This window comes from Chamaea fasciata, unplaced genomic scaffold (assembly GCF_029207755.1).
Source record: "Chamaea fasciata isolate MVZ Bird 193981 ecotype frontalis unplaced genomic scaffold, bChaFas1.0.hap1 SCAF_3, whole genome shotgun sequence".
Taxonomy (NCBI): Eukaryota; Metazoa; Chordata; class Aves; order Passeriformes; family Sylviidae; genus Chamaea; species Chamaea fasciata.
In genome coordinates, this window is record NW_027094088.1 from 85,323,939 (window position 1) to 85,340,295 (window position 16,357).

Here is a 16,357-nt window from a genome sequence, read left to right on the forward strand (position 1 = left end):
AACAGAGCTTATCTAAAACTTGATTGCAAAGCAAGATCAGAGGTATCTGGCATGAGGGTAGACATTTTGGAAGTAGTGTGTAAGGATAATTTAAAGCAGACATCTTTGTTATATTTGACATGTGTCTCATCTTATTACCATGTCCGTAGCAGTAAATTCTCAATTTGCTTTCCTTATATTTGCCCTATAAACTTTTGCTTTTTCAGCTTTGGTTTTTTTGTTGTTGTTTGTTTTGTTTTAATTATGGTCATTCCAATGAGCAAGTTTTTTTCCTAAGGTACTTACTTTTTGAAGATGTGGGCACAGAGCTGAATTGTCTAAATTTCCCGAAAGCTTGGACTGTAGCAAACGTATACGTTAGGACCAAAGAAACCAAGAATCAGTGAGATGTGTGGTCAAGCAAAGTGTTTTTCAACAGCATGACTTCTTTCTAATTGTATATAACAGTTTAAGTGAGTGCTGTCTCTATATGAATATCCTATTCATATTGCTACAGTACCATTTTTAAACATAATTAAAATTCTGGAAGCAAGTTTATGGACAGATCTGCATAGCTCTTAATTCTGAAGCTTCAATTTTTTTTTTCTGAAGAACACTTTTGAGCTAAGCTGTTTTCAAAGTAATACATCTCGTGTCAGCCTTCAGCTCTTCACACACTACTGTACTGTCATAACATGCTAACATCTCTTGTGGTGACGTGGCTTCACCATGTTTGGAAAATGTATGTGTAGCCCACATTGAGCCTCTCCCTTAAGATCCTCATAGAGAAGCTTGTGAAATATGGGCAGGATGAGCAGATAGTGAAGTGAATTGAAAATTGGCTGAATATCTAGGCCCACTGGATCAGTGGCATGAGGTCTAGTTGGAGGGCAGTCACTTGTGGTGTATGCCAGGGATTTGTACTGGTTCCAGTCCTGTTCAACTTTTTCATTAATGATCAGGATGATGAGGGGGAACCCTCAGCAAACTTGCAGGTGACACAGAACTGGGAGAGTACCCTCTGGAGTTTATACTGGAGTTATCCAGAAGAACTTTGCCAGGCTGGAGATGTGGGTTGAGAGAAACAGAATCAAATTCTGCAAGGGAACATGCAAAGCTGAGGAGGAATGAATGTGTGCATATGCAGGGGGATCACTCAGGAGAAAAGCAGCTCTGAGAAGGACCTGGGAGTTCTGGTGGAAGCCAAGTTAACCATGAGCCAGGAATGTAGTCTTGCTGCAGAGAAGGCCAGTGGTATCATGAAGTGGACTTAGAGTATTGCCAGCAGGTTGTTGACTCTGCCTTTATACTCAGCCTTGGTGAAGCCACACCTGGAGTTCTGGGCTTCTCCATACGAGAGAGATTGAGCTGTAGAAGGGTGGCTGGTGAAGGGCTACAAAGATAATCAAGGCACTTTCCTCTTATGAGGAAGGACTGGGAGTCAGAACTGTCAGCCAAGACAAAAAGACAACTTAGGGGAAGGGAAGTCTTATCAAAATGTACAAACATCTGAAGGAAGAGTATGGAGCCAGGCTGTGTTCACTGGTACCTAGGAATAGGACAGAGGCCACAAGCTGAAACTCTGTGAAGGTGACTGACCACTGACACTGGTTGCTTAGACAGATTGTGGAGTCTCTTCCTTGGAAATATTCAGGAGCTATATCTGTGTGGTCCTGGACATGCAGGGACCCTGCTTGGGCAGAGGTGTTGGACCAGATGACCTACTGAGTCCCTCCAAAGCTCAGGTGTTCTGCTGTGTGGATCTGCAGGGTTTACAGTGGTACCAATGGGTTACGCTGTGTTGTACCTCATGGTGTGAGGTGTCTTCTCTTTAAGCTTACATCTAACCTATGAAACAGTTGTGGTGACAATGAGTGACAATAAGATTGGTTCTTTATTGGATTAATCTTTTCCACAATACTGGTTTTACTGTTATAACCTTATTTAGCTCATTTCGGACAACTATTTATTCCATCACAGCTGATAATTTGTGAAAATAAAGAAAAGATTTAGAGTTTTTTACTATGACTTATTCACCTCAGTGCAACTAATGTTTTAAAAAGTACAGTGGGCACTTTGTTGAAAAAATTATGCCATGTCAGAAAATTATGTTTTATTAACTGCTAGCTCATGCAAGGCTATTCTGTGTCAGAAGATAATAATAACTTTCAAGTACTTTGATAGGTGGCAATTTTCAGAAGCTCATTGGGTAAGTGAAAGGGAGACTGCCAGTTCAGAGTAGGGGAACAGCTAAACTTTTAATAACTGTTCTTAATCTAAGCAATACAAATTTCTTTTTCCATAATTTCGTAACTGTGCAACTTGGTTGGACAAAGAGCAAAGTTGCTTCTTTCTGTAAATGGATGAAACAATATAAAAGCTGCAGTTTCTTTTGACTTACTTTGAGCTGATACTTTTCAGCATGGTGTTTTAGAATATAATACTAAAACTTCGTGTTGTGTTTCCTTGCCAAATACACCAAAGAGTAATCTTTTCTTGATTTAATTGACAGTTTGGAAGACCAGGAAGGGACAAAAAAGATGCACCTAGGAAAGATGTATATGCTGAAGTTTTTTAACTTTTTAAGGGGAAATAATAAAATAGTGTAGGTGAATAATGTAGACAAAGTCTACAAATGTTCATGTGATACATTAATATTACTGGCAAGAGCATAAACATTTCATTTTCTCAAGTATGTGCAATGTTTAAATGAACAAGATTGTTTAGATCTATGTCTTGATATGTCTCAGTTCTCAACATAATCCTTAATTGGTAGTTGCTTTTCTATTTTCAAGCTTTATCACGAAGTCTACTTTTTTGGCATTATGTAATGTACTGAAGTACAGTGCTTGATACTTAAAATTGTTTTTGTAAGACATGCAAACAAGTCATCTTCGGGGGCCTCTTTGAATCCATGACCTTGATGATTTGTACTGGCGGCTTTCTATGTCCATAAATATGGAACAGTAACAAGAAAATGATAAATTAGGCCTGCAGTGCTATGCTGGTTTGGGCTGGGGGAGAGTTTGAAACAGTTTCACTGATGATGTAGTTTGCATCTATTCTTTCATTAATGTGTTTTGCATTGAAATGGTTCGTCATGGTCTTAGGTATTAGAAAAATAGTTGTTGTCAGCTCCAGATTGCTATTTGAACTCAAGACAGAATAATGAGTTACTCATACAACGATAGGCAGATTAATTTTTGAGTGGTCTTGTGCATCTCATTCAGCATGTCCGTGAAGGATGATAATAATTGGCTTTGTAATTTTTCCAAACATTTAACAAACATTATTTGATTTCTTAGGAAACTATAAAATGCTCTTTTTTCTCCTGAAAGAGAAAAATCCTGAAAGAGGAAATGTTAGCTTAGCTTGTCTACTCACAAATGTGATGACCTTTTCACACCTAATTTTTGTCCGGATTATGATTTACTTTTCTACAGTTGATGTTATTAACAACCAAAGAGCTTAAAAACTTTTAGAATCTGTCTAACCTTAAAAGCACTCATTCACTAGTGATATTCTTTTAAGCAGATGTCAAACAGCTATTGAGAAATTGAGATCTTAGTAGCATTCATCATCATTATTATTTAATCACTTCAATGCCAAGTCTGAAATAGTAAAATAATGTAATTCTTTCATTACGTTCACATCTCTGTGAAGTAGTAAATAACCAAAATAACAAACCAATTTGATGGTTGTTTTAACAACCTGATTCCTACTACACTATTGAAGAACTGTAGATATTAAACTGGAGGATAAATGATAGCTTTCTACTTGAAAATTTTAGAATTGGAAAGTGGATTAATCTTCTGGTTGTTAATGCTTTTCTAGGCCTGATGGAGCAGTACAGAAGGTGACAGCTAGGCTAAATAATTGCGGTCGGTATCGTAACTGAAGCGGAATTAACTCTTTCACAGATGTTTTGTCCAGCAAGCACAAGTTCACAGAGCATAGCAGAGCAGCTGTAGTGTAGAGGGTGTTGTATTTGGCTTCTTTATCTTAGAAACCTTGACAGTGTTTTTTTGTCCACTTAAACATTGACAAATAATGAGTCCATATGGTGGAGGGAAAACATTATTATGAGAAATGAAGGTGAATGTATAGCAGGATACTGTAGGGATGAAGAACAGAGAAATGGAAAAACAAGTGCTCAGTGCGTGTTGTGCACTGCAGATCATGCAACAATTGCCATAGTGAACCTACCTGTTCTGTTTGGTCAATCTGTTCTATGCTTTGAGATGTTTTTTATAACAATGTTATTCAAGAAGTTGTGCTCTCTTTGCAACTGAAGATTGGATGCTAAAACTTTCCATGAAAAATTTTACCAGATAATACATTGAATGATTCTTGAAGCGGCATGGCGTGAGATTTTTAGAGGAAGCAAATAGCCAACTGTCCATGACAGAGTTTGCCATCTTCAGATGCATTTAGTAGGTTTTCTCCTTTACTGATCATAATTTAAGGGAAAATGTATGAACTGCTGTCACTACTTGCCATGCTTAATGCTGTTCTGGAAATGAGATTCTTGAATTCAATTTTTATTTTTGAATTAATGATAGTATGAATAGGTAGTCACAGATGGAGACATGGCTTTAGAAAAAAGCAGATGACGAGTCCTTGTAGGGTCAGATTACTTTTTGGGAGAACTGTGCAGTCAAGCTGCACAGAGAGGGTACAGTTTCAGTCAAGGTTGAGTCCTAATTCCTCTTACATAAACTCGGTGTTGCTTGTGTTGGTGTGACACCTGAAAGTGCACCTCCCTTGAGGGTATTTATTTGGACTGACTGATATGCTCAGTCAGAAGCAATGCTGGCAAGAATGCCTTGTATCCATATGAAACTGTTCAATATAAGCAACTGAATTGTGTCAATTGTTGTGAAACATAAAATGTATCCTGTGACTTCCCTCATGGTTAGCGTAATTCAAATAAAAAGCTAATTAGGCTACTAGTATATAAAATTATCTTTTATAATTCTTTAAATTGAGGGCTTTTTTATTGGAAAATTTGTATTGAAGAAAATTAGCTCATACTTAACTGTATTTCTTAAGTACTGCATATATTAAAGTAGTTTAGCTGTTTCTAACTTGAATATATGCATTTTGGTCAGTCTAGTTGGTAGAACCGAACATTTTGTCTTTCATGGTCACACTTTGAGGTGAAGTATTGAAATAAGCTGTTGTAAGAAAATAGGAATTTGAGTATTTCTCAAAATAATTTCTGATGTCTTTTATGCAACGGTTATAAGAATTCCCTTTTTAATTTGGCTTTTTTATGTGACTTCGCTAGAGGGCACTGCTGTGCAAGAAATGTTTGTCAATATTTATTTCTACACTTCTTCCCCAAGACTAGATACATGTGTTAAAAACGTCAGTGATAACCATTTTAAAGCCACTTGCATGATATATAGACCTCTGATAATAAATGGAGTAGAAAGTCATTCTGATATGCTACACAAGTACTTTTTTGACAATTTATTCAAATCACAAGTTTATTTCTTAAATATCTTTAACCAGAAAAAGTTTTTAACTCATCTTCATTTTTAGTTCTGGTTGTGCACCAAGGTGATGAGAAAAAATTCACTTGTTTTGTTTGATCTCTAACAAGGAGATATTATCCTGGTTAAGCCGCAGGTTTATCATTTGACCATGTCTTGTTAGCTGAACATAGCAGATTAGGAAATGAAACATAATCAACTTCCAGTTAAATTATAATGCCTGATGGCTTCAGGCTTTTTGTGGTAGGTGTTTAGCTTCTAGTCATTTAACTCTATTTTGAAGTAATTTAGTGTATTAATTTTAATGTTGTTTGCCGTCTTCCTCTCAGCTGATCTATGTGCTTATGGCTGATGTGATTGATGATTAGGTGTTCCCACCTTAATACTCCCTTTAGGGAGTAACTCTTCCATACTTCAGGCAATTTAGAAATCTTACACTAGAGATTATGGTTTCCAGTGGAAAACCTTTCTGGGTTTTTTTAATGCTCAGGAGTTTATCCCTGAAGTAGTTGATTGCTGCAACAGCTTAAGTAAAACATAATTTTCAGCTTGTTGCAACTTCACTTATGTTTTACTTCCTGTTTCTGAGTGACTATTATTAGCATAGCAGGCAACCAATAAGGAAAAGACTTCCCTTGTCTGGCCATAGGTTATGTGAATTGGGCAAATCTCAAGTGCTGTAACATGCTGAGTCTGCAAGAGACTAAGATTCAGGACAGCAATTCTTCCTTCTAAAAATCTTAACTGAATGACACAAGTGTGGCTGAATCTGCTGCAGGATGAGATGGAAAGGGGCCTGGGAGAAGTGGCAGTTAAGCAAATCAGACACAATGCTCATGTAAGTTCACATAAGTTATTTAATGCTCTGTCTGGAGCATGGATTTTATTTGGGCTCAGTGGCATGCTCAGAGAACAGGTAGAGCATGCTGCTCACTGCTTTTTCAGTGCCAGCTGATACTGCATAAAGACACTGATCTATTTGTTGCATTCATGAGAGTTACAGGCTCCTGCTTTAGCTGGATTTATTTTCAAATTACTGTCTCAGACTGAACTACCACTTCCATGAGTAACAAATAAGACAGGACTCTCAAAAGCTTTGTTTAGACTGTTCTAATAGGGTTGGGAAGACAGGTTTTCTGTTGCAGTCAGTTTTTCTGTGTTTTTGCCCTTATCCTTTAGTATAGAAGGCCTTGTACTTCAAAAAGTCTACAAGTACAAACTTCATCCATCCAGGGATGCCTGTGGACAGAAACTCAAATGAGAACAAGACAACTGCTCATGGATGATGCTTCTAACTTGTAGTTTATAGGTAGTGAGCTCTTAGGATTTGCCTTTCCAGCCCTTAAACTAAATGATAGTAGTGATATCTTGTGTTGAGCACTTGTGGTGATTCAGGAGAAGGGAGACTTCTCTAAAATAGGTTGGTTTAACTATAAATTTAGATTTTTTTTTTTTTAATCAAAAATGTGGTTTCAGTGAGGCTGATCCAGCATCCAGGTAAGAGCAGAGATAGAGCCCGAGACCTTAGAGACCTTTCCTTACAACATCTGTTATCAGATACCAGGCTGAACAGTTAGTGTTTAGTTCCAGACTCAGTTCATTTTGAAGGGCCTATGTTACAAGACTGCATGTATACTGTAATTGACTATTGCATTTGGATGTCTGGTTTTACTCTTTGTACAGTGTCTTATTTGACTTAGCACTTCTAGACAAGAAAATTTGTCTAAAAGTAAGTCCTGGGATCTGTTGTTTCAGTGGTATAACTATGTCAAGAATTAATTGCTTGTTTTATATAAATTCATGTACATAAATTAACTTGTGTTAACTGCTTTAAAAGCTCTTTTGATATGTTTTGATTCATATTCCAAATTTTGAACCCACAGTTTGTTTCAGAACTAAGCCCTCTCTTGGCTATAGTGTGCATCTTTGTTTTGTTTTCGTTTGCTGTCCTCAATACATTGTTTGCTTGTTAAGTTGCAGATGCCTAAAATAATAGTCCTTGAATAATTGAACGCTTGTACTAACCCAGGGGATTAGAACTTTGTCCAGAGCAGCCTTGAACTTCTGTATCAGCCTGAAGGAAAATGCAGCCCTGAAAATGAGCTAATACAGCTTCTGTTCAGACCTGTGACACATCACATGATATGACTCATTTCTGTGTCCTTCATTCAAATTTTATCATCTTGAAGGACTGATGTGTGCTTTTCCCACACTGATGATGGGAGCCTTACTTGCGTAATTATCTTACTATTAGCATCTTCTGTATTCAGGGGAGGACCTTAGACAGCCTTTATCACTAGAATCACTAGAGCAAGCTTGATGTTCAAGTGTGTAGTTCACATTTTCAAAAACAGCAAAACAATACAGCACTTTAAAAGCTGTATTTTTCTTTGTAGAAACTTAGACTTAACTTTAAAGCACTGGATTTTATTTCTTAACTGTTTCAAAGAGTGAATATTTATTATGTTAATTGATATGTTAGCTATTTGAAGAACAGGTGGAAACCTCAGATGTTGAAATCCAATTACTTCTAGGCTCAGGTTTGTAAAATTGTTTAGGCACATTGTTGTAGTAATCTCTTGTGTTTCTGCAAAGTGGTATTGGCTAGAAATGTTTTGGGTTCCAGTGAGGAACCTCAGATAAATTGCAACCTGCATTCTAGTTTACAATGTTGTTTAGTGTTCACATGTCCCCTAAATTCTGTAGTTATGCTACTAGCTGACCTGAATGAGCTCTTTGGGGTCAGTATGGGCCCAATATTATTTAGTCCACATAAATGATCTTGGGTGATGGGGTTGAGTAATCATCCAGTTTGAGAAATATGCCAAACTGGGAGAAGTAGATAGAACAAAGAGCCACCATGCAGACATTGACAGATGGGAAGGTTAGGCCAACAAGAATGACATCAAATTTAGCAGATATGAAGGTAGTTTCTTGCAATGGGTTAATTCCAAGCAAGTTCGTGCTTGGGTCTGAACAGCTGGGAGATGGTTCTGCTGGAAATGATGTAGAAGTCCTAGGGTCAGCAGGCTGAGCATGATGCAGCAGTGTGCCTTGCAGCAGAAATATAATGTCCAGAGCTTGCCTCAACAAGAGCGTGGGCTTTTTTCATTGTGCTTGGTACTTCCAAAGCCATACCTGCAAATTGTCTGGTTTTGGTCCCCTAGTTTATGAAGCAGGTAAACTGTAGAGGCTCCAGTGGAGGCTTGTAGACATGATTACAAAGTTGCAGAGAGCAACCCATAAATAAAAGCTGAAGGAATTTTTTGTTTGGCCTAGAGAATTGTGGGAGAGTGCTTTTTACAGAATCACAGAATCAGCTAGGTTGGCAAAGACCTTTGAGATCAAGTCCAACTTATGACCTAACATCACCTTGTCAACTAGACCATAGCACCAAGTGCCATATCTAAGTCTTTCCTTTAACACCTCCAAGGCTAGTCGCTCCACCACCTCCCTGGGCAGACCATTCCAATGCCTAGTCACCTGTTCTGTGAAGGACTTCTTCCTTATGTCCAACCTAAACCTCCCCTGCTGCAGCTTAAGACCGTTTTCTTGTCCTCTCACTGGTGGCCTGGATGAAGAGGCCAACCCCCACCTGGCTGCAGCCTCCTTTCAGGGAGTTGCAGAGAGGGATAAGGTCTCCCCTGTGTCTCCTTTTCTCCAGGCTAAACAACCCCAGCCCCCTCAGCTGCTCCTCACAGCACTTGTGTTCCAGACCCTTCACCAGCCTTGCTGCCCTTTTGTGGACACTCTCCAGCATCTCAGTGTCCTTCCTAAATTGGGGGCCCAGAACTGGACACAGCACTTGACATGTGGCCTCACCAGTGCTGAGTACAGAGGGAGAATGACCTCCCTGGTCCTGCTGGCCACACCATTCCTGATCCAGGCCAGGATGCCATTGGCCTTCTTGGCCAGCTGGGCACACTCTGGCTCACGTTCAGTTGTCTGTCCATCAGCACCCCCAGGTCCCTTTCTGCCTGGCCACTGTCCAGTCACTCAGTCCCAGCCTGTAGTGCTGCAGGGGTTTATTGTGGCCAAAGTGCAGGACCTGACACTTGGTTCTGTTGAATCTCATATCCTTGGATTGGGCCCATCAATCCAGCCCATCCAGGTCCCCCTGCAGAGTCCTCCTACCCTCCAACAGATGAACAGTCTCCCCCAACTTTTTGTCATCAGCAAATTTGCTAATGGTAGACTCAATCCTCTCACCCAGATCATCAAAAAAGATATTAAACAGGACTGGGGACAACACTAAACCCTGGAGGACACCACAAGTGACTGGCTGCCAGCTGGATGCAGTGCTGTTCACCACCGTTCTCTGGGCCTGGCCACCCAACCAGTTCATAACCCAGCAAAGAGTGCTCCTGTCCAAGATGTGGACTGACAACTTTTCCAAGAGAGTGCTAGGGGATTTGGTGTTTAAGGTTTTGCTGAAGTCCTGGTAGATAATATCTGCAGCCTCATGTAGGTGGCAAAGCAGCTTAATATTATCAAATGAGATAGTCTAAAGGGAGAGCTGACACACTTATGGGCAGTTATGAAGTCCAGGCTAAGTTACGGCATATTCAAAAATACTATCAAAAAATAGGCAGTGCCTTGTTCTGGGTTCAGTGCATGAGACTTTAGTATGTCAGAGTAGATTTCTAAGCAGGTCGAATTGTGTCTTGTGTACAGAAAACTCATGATATGACAGCATGTATGGTGACATTTTTAACACACCAGCATTTGTGTTAAATCTATTCGCAGTAGGAAATGTAAAGCTGTGCTTGAAGGAGGGAGTGGTATTTCTGTGAACATCTAGAAAACTGCTTTTCAAACTTCTGGAAGTATTTAAAAGACTTGTAGATGTGGCCCTTAGGGACATGGTTTAGTGGTGGACTTTGCAGTGTTAGGTTACTGGTTGATCTGGGTAATCTTAGAGTTCTTTTTCAGCCTAAACAATTCTCTGTTAGCAAGTATTCAGATATCAAAGACTCTAGTAAAATTGTATGTGTTAGTTGCTGCGGGAGAAAAGAACCTTCCTGCTGAGCTCTGCACCAAGAGCAACGTATCATCTACAATAAACAACTTCGAAGCTTAGGGCTAGTGTCTCTAAACTGCCTGGAGAAGCTTCTGATCTTGGCCTTGATCCTTAAGAATCATAGGGTAACAGAGAGAAAGTAGTACCATTTTCTTGTTGTTTACCTTGCCTCAAATATGTTTCTTTTTATGTTAGTGGAAAGCTTAGGGACCTTGCATTGGAAAAATCTGGGTGTACTGTTGGTGTAGAAGCTGACAAAACACTTTGAATGACATAGAATTTATAATGAGGAATAAATTCCAGCAAAATTTATGAATTTGAATGGGTATCTGAGCAGTCTTGGAATGTAACTGAGTTCAGTTGTTCACATAACTTTTGCTGCCTTTTTACTGCAGAATTTTGGTTTTAGTAAATTAGGTACTTTCAACCCAATTTTATTTTAAAAGCGACTTGGAGACTACTGGCTGCAAAGAACTTGTGTATACTTCGCTTCTAAAACTACTAATGTTTAATGTCTAGAAATTTCTGTATTGCACAAAATGTTGATTTTGATCTAAAGTGGGAGAGTTAAGGTTTCTGGAAACTATGTGGTTTATAAAAAACAAGGGCTAGTTTGATAAATCATTAGTGTGTGTGCTTATATGAAGTCATAATGCATGTTTGAGTGATCATGAGACACTTAAGTACCACTGGAGTGATGTGGGATGCTGGAATTTGCATTGCATATTTATGTTTTGCTCAGAAAGGGAAAGGAATTGGTTGCCTCAGTAGAAGTATGCAGATGGGGTGAAAAAACCACCCAGTAGTGATACCTCATAGCTACAACATAAAGCAGTCTTATCAGATGAAAATATGGCAGAATATTTGAGTATATATGTTTCCTTTTTATTTAAGGCTTATGGTATGTCAGCTTTGCCTCTAAACTTGATTAAGGGGACTACCAGTGCATCTTATGAACGTTTAGAGAACATTGAAGATATTGAAGAAGTGGAACAACATTTACTGAGGATTAAATCAAAGGTAAGGTCTTCATTGTTCTCACTTAATGTTTTTTTTTCCTTGCCTACTAGTTCATGGTCATGCTTCAGAGTCTTTGTTCCAGAAAGAGTAGAAAGTCAGAAATGAATAGCTTGCAGTTATTTGAGTTACTTTGAAACACGTGAGCACTTGTGTAGCAGTGATTACATTCTTTGTGTCAGTCCTGCAGCTGTAGTTATTTCTGTTTAGCTGATAAGTGTTAACAAATGAAATTTAAACTTCTCCAGGCCTGCTTGGCTGGAAGAGAAACATTATAGATATTAACCTCACTTAGTCTGCTACCAGAAATGGCATCCAATTTGACGACTTACTCAATGCAGGGTAGTTAACACTGGATACTTGCCACATAGAGCTTCATGATTTAGATTCATCAAACTAATAGTCATCTTTATAAATAAATAACAGCTCCAGATATCCTTACTTCCCAGTTAATGTACCTTGCTGTTACAAGCTATTTCTTCATAAAAAGCATACATATGGAAAGCTGTTCTGAGTCCTGAATATGCCTAGGATGTGAACACCATCTGTAAAGCCATGATGGTTTTGCAGCTAATGCTGTGCCTCATATAAGCAAGATTTTTAACAATCTCTAAGCGCAAGCCAAAGGAGGGTAAGATTTCTTTACATACAAGATGATAGGGGGAAAATCTCCCACCTCTTTCTTCAACCCATTTCAGCTAATGTCTTGACCAGTGTTTTCACAGCATTGATTGGGAAAAGTGACATGCAGGTGCCTCATTTCCATCCTGGCAGTCCATCTGTGCTGTTGTGTGCTCTGTGATAGCAGACCCTCAGAGATGTTGAAGCAGTTCCAACAGTCTTCTCTTGATACTTGGCTTACCTCTACACAGTGTGGGCACCTTCAGTGTTCTAGATATTTTGTTGAATAAAGAAATCTAAAAATTAGTCTGTTTAAATGATCGTGTTTTGGTTTTGCATGAAGTACTGCAGCACCCAAGGCATCCCTTACTGAAATCAATAGGAGAAAAATGAGAAATCTGTGACAAATGCATCATTACTTATTATAGAAGACCTTGTTGGATTATGATAATTTGCATGCAACTGGTCGTCTTGTTCAGTCTGGATAAACTATAGGTTCAAGAAGTAGGAAGTTCTTAATTTATGTTTATATTTTAGTATGAATTTTAGTGCAAACTAATTTTTCTTGGTTTATGGATTCTGGTCAGGATTTTGCCTCATTCTATAATGGAAATGTTAGTTCTTCAGTTATATGTGCATTAAGTTGAGAAGAAAGTGTTACAGTCAAAACTAGAAGTATGAAGGTATGCTACTGAGATTCAATATGTAGTGTGTTCTTGTACATCTGGTAGGTTTATTTCATTAGTCTTAAATATTTGACGCCTGAACTGTTGCCAAAAAGTGCTTTTTAAGTCAGAGGTGCTGTACAGAGTATAGTACATATATTCCTATTAAAAGTATATTGTAATTTCCTATTTAAGTGTTGTGTATACCTATAATGTAGTCATAGTCTTTTTAATCAATTTATTTAATATTTTTTAACTTCACTGGTATAAAGTGTTATATTATTTACAGGAAGGAGCTGTTAAAATAAGAAGAAAATTAATAAGGAATTTCAAAACTAAAATACAGTTTTAGTGCATTTCCTACTATAAAAAAGTCTTTTTTTCCATGTATGAGTTTGTAATACACAAGCATCAATGTTAGAAACAATTTTGGCTCAGCTGCTTAATGCCCGTTTTGTTTCTTTTGCTTATAGCAAGTAACTGAGATTTGCAAGGATGTGCTGCTCACTTTATAGCTGAGTGTAATGGTTCCTACTCAGTGTTTAAAGGCTCAAAATTAAAATACATTCTTAAACAAAATAATCAAACAAATTATCTGGTAATTCAGCTAATTTTGGGGTAATGCTACCTCTTATCTGACCTGTGTTTCTTGCTCAAGAAACATAGCTGAGTATCAAGTGGAATGTTGGAAAGAAAATTAAGAAGTGCCGAGCTGGATATATAGGCTTAATTGTGGAATTTAATGGGAAGTGACCTGAAGATCACCATGTTCAACCTTCCACACAAAATATGGACCTCTTTCAGGTTAGATCAGGTTATTTAGATCATGACTGTGCTTTTAAACAGTTTCTAGTTATGGAGACTGTCTTTTCTGTTAAAGCTTTTGAACATTTTCATTGCGAAAAGTGGTTTTTGCCACCTAATAGGAATTCTTCTTGTTGCAGCTTGTGACTTTTGCTCTTCATCCTCTTGATACGCATGAATTATATACTCGAAATTCTTTAGAGTTGTTGTAAATAATTTAAGTATCTGTCAAGTCTGTTTTCTTGATTTGGTGACTCTTGATCTTTCCACTTTTTTTGCAACCAGTGCAGAGATGGTCGTCCTCTGTCATCAAGGGATAGACAGACTTTACAACGACTAGAACAGAGATTAAGGACACTTGGGAGGAGAGAGAGGCGTCTGAGGTCTATTGAGAAAAGCTGGTGGACAAAGTTCTGTAAAGGTATTCGACCTCTAAAGGTAAAACTTCCCACTTTTTGATACTTAAATTGAAGTAACTTCCAACTTCCTTTTTCCCTCATAAATAACAGGTCAAGTTTATCAATTACCACCCTGAATATCAACTGCTTTTTTTAAATAGTTATTCCAGCACTACACAATTATAGCCCTATAGTGAGCTCTGAGCTGTTGGAAAACCTTTTACTTTGTCTCAGCTCTGATTAGGATTAAAAATGAACAAATCCTAGCTGATACACTTTATTGCTACTGCCATAAAAAGCTGAATATCTTACTTTTTTAATCAAACATGAAAATGAGAAGGAAGAATTCTGCAGCTCTCAGTTAGCTTAGGTTAATCTAAATTACATGTATCCAGCAGAAATAAGAGACACTTTGATAATATATGCATTTGGAACAAGCATCTTGCCAAGGAATTGCTTGATAAATAGTAAGCTAGCTGAGTAGAACCTAATGTCATGATACTTAACCAATGCAAAGGAGATGGTTACTGGTGCAAAGCTTTTATCTTGGTCTCTTTGATCTTAGGACTTTGATTTCAGTAGATACCTGGTTTTGAAGCTAGTACTTTTATGAACAGTATTGCCATATAAAGTATTTCTTGCCAACTAGATGTAGGAAGAAATTTCAGTATTACTTTCAACCGTAGGCTGCTTTTGGGAAAGCTGGGGAGAGGGGGGTGGGTTGTAAACAATTTCTTCTGCCATTGCTGCTGTTAATGCTGAGTGCTGAAGGGAATGGGCTGAAATTGCAGCTGAACAAAAGCTTTCAGTGTGCAATTCTTAGTGGAGTTATCTTGCTATGATACATTACGAATACAGACTGAGCTTGAAAGGACAAATGTCTCTAAGTACTCGTGTTGACAGTTCGGAGGCTTCCTTTTGATTTAAAAAATACTTAATACAGCTTGTGTTTTAAGTATTAAGCTTCTGTAACTTTTCACATAAAGCTCAAATTTGAAAAATATGTTGGCCATGTATTTTGTCTCTGGGACTTTAACAGTTCATTGTGTTCTCACAGGAAAGGATATAATATCATTAGTTACTCACAGCTTATCACCTACAGTCTGGATGGTATTCCGGTGTCTCCTTGTTTTTGTGGTTTGTAAGCTTTGTATTCTCTCAGTAACTGTGACAGTCACTGTGAGTTGTTGACTCATGAATCATAGACTAAAGCAAAGTTGCAGATGGATAATCTTTCCTGACAGATTTTTCTTAGACTATGGTTGTGCTATGAAGCATGTCAGAGAGCTTTTTTTACTTTGACTAGAGCTGTCCTGTGAAGGTGGTAATGTCTATCACTTAATTACATGTTAACTCTTGTGAAACTGTTTTACTGCTGCTTGAAGAGCATTTGGGATGTCTTTAGAGATATATAACTTGTCAGTTGTTCAACTGGGCTTTAAGAAAAGGTGAAAATCTGTTCAATATCCATATGTAGTACTTCTGTTCAATGTAGAAGTGCAGAAAGTGGCTAGGAGCTTTGCTTACTGTTTTACAACATTTTCTCCTTCAGTGCCTTCAATTTGGATATTACTGTTCAAATATGTGGCCTCTTCTCAGACTTCAACAGAAATTCCATTTCTTGTGAAGCAAGTACTAGATAGAGAATCCTTTTTCTTCTTTGTATTTGGGATGGTCAGTTTGTGGGAGTTGCAGGCTCTTATTGGGACTAACAGAATAGAATAACATGTTCAGGAATTGCACTTAATCTTCAGGGTCTTTTACAGTGTTAGCTTGGTGTCGACATTCAAACTTCTGTTATCCTATTGTCTTTTTATAGTGCCCTGAAGTGTTCTTGCTTTATTTTATTACTGCCAAGTATCTATTAGCATGTGGTTTGTTGTTAAACAAAGGCAAAACTTCTTTCTTTAAGTAGAAAGCCTCATTTGACAATTGTTTTACTCAAAGCTAACACAAAGATGAAGCTGTTAGTTTTTCAAGTCAGTCAAAAGCTGCACATCTTAAGATCCCAGGGAATTGAGGATTGGCCAACATGGGTTTACAGTAATGCTGAATTAGTCTAATTTCTTTCTACAAAATGTAACATTTCCTGCTTCTCCTTTTTAATGGTTTCTTACACTTTCATTTGATACTCTCAGCAACAAGAGCAATGTGGTATACTATGAGTTTTTAAAAATTGTTTAGGGAAAACAAACTCCAGAGCACATAGCTATGTTTGTTCAGTATGTGAGCAAGACTGTAGGATATGAAACATATTGTGTGCTCAACAATAATAATTTGGCAGTATTGCATCTGTATTTTCATGGTCTACTTCACAGCTGTGGGGAACAAACTGGAGATGCCTAAGATAATATA

General features: G+C 37.9%; 1 protein-coding gene across 1 annotated transcript in view; it reads left to right on the forward strand.

Annotated features, from left to right (window-relative positions):
* The window catches only part of LMBRD1 (LMBR1 domain containing 1), a 70,044-nt gene that overhangs the window by 31,215 nt on the left and 22,472 nt on the right, over window positions 1–16,357 (forward strand). Inside the window, exons 8-9 of the mRNA XM_066179719.1 lie at window positions 11,392–11,517; window positions 13,890–14,042. Of these exons, the coding sequence (XP_066035816.1) occupies window positions 11,392–11,517; window positions 13,890–14,042 (279 nt within the window). The remainder of the gene's footprint in view (window positions 1–11,391; window positions 11,518–13,889; window positions 14,043–16,357) is intronic.